This window comes from Oryzias melastigma, linkage group LG11, assembly GCF_002922805.2.
Source record: "Oryzias melastigma strain HK-1 linkage group LG11, ASM292280v2, whole genome shotgun sequence".
Taxonomy (NCBI): Eukaryota; Metazoa; Chordata; class Actinopteri; order Beloniformes; family Adrianichthyidae; genus Oryzias; species Oryzias melastigma.
The window spans coordinates 17,285,178-17,289,764 of NC_050522.1; the positions used below are offsets into that span (position 1 = coordinate 17,285,178).

Sequence of the window (4,587 nt, forward strand, 5' to 3'; positions counted from 1 at the left end):
TGTTTAGTAACATTCTTTTTCAGACTATAAAACTTGTGTTGGTGCTTAATTGTTTTCTAGCAGAGACAGGATTGTTGGTGATTATCTTATGTCAAAGGGTAAAAAAAACTAATTAAGAAGCTACTCCACATCTTGCAAAAAATGGCCAAAAACATTTAATCAAATAGGAAAAATTATAATTTGATTAGATTTTAGAGAGAAATACCCCGTTTGATCTGGTGGGGTGCAGGGGACCTAAAGTCAGACTGTTGGCCAATATACTCAAAAGTTTAAGGATTACATTAACCTTTGCAAGTGCTGGAAAATGATCTGTTCCATCAAAATTTTTAGGCAAAAGAGCCAAAAAAAGGTGGTGGTAGTGTGATGGTCTGGGTATGATCTTAAAAAGTTGGTTCTTGCTTAAAATACATAAATAAAATCACTTAAATGTCTGAATTATTTAAATCAAAAATTGCAACTCTTAACTGCAAATGAAGAAAAGACCTTTCCAACTTATGTTTTCTGGGTTTTCTTTATTTTTATAATAAACTTGTTTCAAAATACACGTTGTGCATTTATTTGTGTTATTTTTGCATATCTTAAGGAGGAGGATGTTTAGTAGTTGCTGGTCAAACAAAACAGGAATTCCTTTAAAGTCCGTGCTGGAATGCCTCTGTCACAACTTTCCCCTCGGGGAGGCGGGTAAAGGAGGAGGTCTGGAGGAGGACTCAGCTGGGACTTTCCTCTCTGCCCTGGAGAAGCGGCAGAGCAGGTCAGGGCGCCGGGAGATGTCCCTCCGCAGATGAGGTATGTGGGGGCTCGGTGGACTCCCCCTCCGCCCCAGAACCCTGCTGCTCTCCATCCCGCCGTTCCTGCTCGCGCTCCATCTCCTCCTCCTCATCATCGTCGGGTCAGGGCTTCCCGGAGCGGCGCACGTGCGGGGCCGCGCGCGGGACCGGGACGGAGCGGTGGCGTTTGCAGTTCTCAGCATCGAACCGGAGAGGAGCGCGCAGCGGCGGGGAGCGCCGGTCCAGAGAGCCGTCCGGGAGGAGGAGGAGGCGGGGCGAGTTTATGTGGACGAGAACGAGACGCACGAGCGCCAGGTGAGTGAGAAGGACGTTTGGCCTCAATTCTGACGTCATTAATTGGGTGCTAATTAACATCACCTGTGTTGTAACTTTATTTGAAGCCTTTTCTTGCGCACCCTTACACAAATAAGTAAATAAACAAATAAATAAAGCCGGACCACTGAGTTATATATGGTGGAACTTCAGACAACTTTGCTTTACAAGAGAAAAGTTAAGCAACTATACTTTAACTTGAGGTAAAAAATAAAATAAACATTTTTTCTGCAGTTTAGCAACATTAGAACATTAAAGTCAAGTAACAACTTTGAAATTTGATCACTCTGTCTATTGTTGGATATTATAAATATAATAAATTACTTAAACCCTAAAAGTTTCAGACCATCTTAAGGGTTATTTAAATAAAAATAAAGGAGAACGTAAAAACATAAAAAAGTCAAATTTATTTTAAAAAAGAGTAAAGAAATATATTTAAAATAGGTTAAAATGACAATGCTTTGAAAAGGACTATAATATTGTCCAAATCCACATAACCTGCAGTGTTAGTTTGTATGAGCGAGAGGCCTTCAGGGCCCATTGTTTCACAATACTCTCTTTTAAAAAGAAAGAATGCAGAGTTCATTATTCTGTACCTGGTTATCCTCATAAAACGTGACATTTCTGTTCTGTGTGTGCAAAGCTCTGAGAAGAATGACTGACACAGTAAAGCAGGTGAGAAGAAGGGTCAAGGACCTCACTGACCCCACATCACAGAGATGCCACAGTTGTTTAATCTTGGCGTGTTTGCCTTTAGGTCAGAGTCTTCAGCGTTCCTCATGCTGCATATTTTAGCCCAAGCGCTGAACTTTCCATCACTGATCCATCCGCATTTCATTTTCCCTTTCACTCTTTGTCTTTATCTCTGGGAGTCTCAAACTCTGACTCATTCTAGTGTAACCCCCCCATCTATCTCAACTCCTTAGAGGTTACCATGGTGACCAAAATGGTTCATTTATCGTCAGCAGCACAGTGTTGGTTTGGTTTATGATGTGTTTGCATTTTAAGGAGCATTGGGCGAGTATCAGCACGTCAGTGGTCAGTGACTTGCTTTACCCCCCACACCCCCCTCTTTACATTTACTCCTATGTATCAGTACACGCCTTCAATGAATCATTTATGGACCTACGTGTCTTCAGACTGGACCCAGGGAGTTGGAGGTGCAGCTGTGGGCAGCAGACACGCCGTCCTTCGCTGCAGAGGTGAATCGGTTCGTCGCATACATCAGCACTCCACAGGTGAGCTATCAAATGAAACGAGGTGGAGTCAATAAAATCTAAGGATTTCATCAAAATCCTTTATTTATTTTGTGTTTCTTTTCCAAGAATTATTTAACAGAAATGTAGCAAGAAAAACTATTTGTGACTGTATTTGCTCAGAGGTATTTAGAAAACTTTTCCCTTAAAACTTCAAACTCCATCACTAACTGGACTTCTAAAGCCAAAAGTTCCCAAGTGTTAACAGCAATGGAAAAAAGAAAACTTTCACAAAGTTGTTCACTTGTCTAGCTTCACACTACTGCGAGGATTGCTAGAAGTAATGACTCCTGTCATTATAGTTGCAGCAGAATTCTGCCAAGAGTTCTGCCTGTAAGGTTCACTTATAGACTAAAATGACTGAGACTCCAAGTTGTGTATCTAAGTTAAACTCTTTAATCTTTTAGTGGAAAAATGTCTTAAAATAGTCAGTTATAATAGAAATAATGAGACATAAAATCTTTTCTTGTAAAAAAAAACATTCAAAATTACATAGAAACAGATACTTGAACTAATGAAATTTCTGCATGACTATTTTAATGCTGAATTTATTTTCAGCTCTGAAAAATAAAATTCCTTTTTTTTTTTAGCTAAAGTGGTTTGATGGATCAATAGGAGTCAAGAAAATAAACTGTTTCTCCTGCAGCTTCTTTCAAATGAATGTTAATTGCGCTGCAGAATGCTCTGACCGCTGTGTTTTGTGGGACTTGCATCCCTCCTTCATCCACAGCTGAACTGCTCCAGGGTTTTATCTCCAGAGCAGACTCTTGCAGCTTCATCTCGCTGGCTGCTGTGTGCTGACGACTGGCTCCTTCCTGCTGCAGATAGACTTTGTGTTGCATATTCGTTCAGGTGGTTGCAAGTCTTGTGCATTAAAATCACTGACACAAATCCCATGTAATAATCTAAAAACCTTTTTTTCTGTTCTCTTTCCTTTCCTTGTTTTTTCTCTTTTAAATGGTCTCTTTAGTATGGATGGAGGAGATAAAGAGTTTCTGGAGACCGTCTCAAGGCTTGGATGTGAAATCCACTGTTTTGATCCCAGCAGCTCCGATGCATCTGGTGGTTGCCCTGGTAACAGTTTGGCTAGTAACTGTGGTGACAGAGGCAGAGTCAGCAAGCACAAAATGTGGCTGGAATGGCGAGCTCAGAAGAGACGCGGGCGCAAGGCAAGAGGCGACCTGGGCCGTGTCTCCCGAACGCTGGCAAACATCATGGCAGCTCTGGGACACCACACAGTAAGGGGCGCGCCGTCACGCAAACAAGCGCACTCGCACAGGAGAAGGGGGAAAATTGAGAGAAAACACTGCCAAACAAACATACCGTGGAGTCTTTCACCCCAGCATACCCAGAAAGCTCTTTTACTTTGATGTTGCCATAGCAACAGGGCTCTGCGCCATCTCTGGCTGCTATAGCAACAGTTTGAGGGAATCACACATGGGTTCCAACTTCACCCTGCTGCCACAAGAGGGAGTTACACACCCGCAGTTTGATAAAGAAATCTATGTTATGCTTGGATTATTGTTTGTTGTTATTTTGCATGCATTAATATACATGTAAAAGCTATTTTTAAAGTATTTATAAAGCAAAAAAGTTGCTCCAAATTGAATTTGAAGTGTTTCATCGTTCATTTGTTGTCATGTTGCATGCCAGTAATCGTTTAGATCAACTCACTTTTAAAGTTAAATTTTTTTCTCTTTAGGTCCATTTTTTGTATGCTGACCTCTTAAGCGCTGAGTGGCGAGTTTTCCAGAGCTGGATTGAGGCAGGAACCCTTCAGCACGTCCGTCATCTTGTTGCCACCGTTCATTTGCACTGGGCAGGGTTTGAAGTGGGAGGATCAGACGAGGAGGTCCTCCGCTACTGGTACAGCGTTCTTTGGGGTCTTCAAGCCTCTGGACTCAAGCTGGTGCACAGCTCTGCAGGGGAGAGCCATATTGTTTTGAGACAGGCAGTGACAAACGCTCACAGCTCCTACACACTCAGCTGGGTCAACATGCGTCACTGAGAGTCCCATTCATGCACTGACATGAAGTTGAACAAACTTGCAGTTCATGCAAGGAAGGTTGCAGATAAAGTCACTTGCTTTTCTCCCCCTTTAATCTCACATGATACCTCCCTCTAGTGGACATAAAGTGATTTACATCACTAAAAATAATCAAGTGTGAAGAATTGGACAATGTCATTGTAACAAGGGAGGATGGGGTTGGTGGGGTAGGCGACGAGGCCAA

General features: G+C 42.2%; 1 protein-coding gene across 1 annotated transcript in view; it reads left to right on the forward strand.

Moving 5' to 3' along the window:
- Window positions 1–479: 479 nt before the first annotated feature.
- LOC112136410 (methyltransferase-like protein 24) overlaps window positions 480–4,587 on the forward strand; it is a gene marked incomplete in the record, with an annotated part of 5,437 nt that continues 1,329 nt past the window's right edge. The window contains 5 exon segments of the mRNA XM_024258100.2: window positions 480–1,082; window positions 2,240–2,338; window positions 3,087–3,208; window positions 3,327–3,594; window positions 4,059–4,587. Coding sequence (XP_024113868.1) covers window positions 789–1,082; window positions 2,240–2,338; window positions 3,087–3,208; window positions 3,327–3,594; window positions 4,059–4,364 — 1,089 coding nt within the window.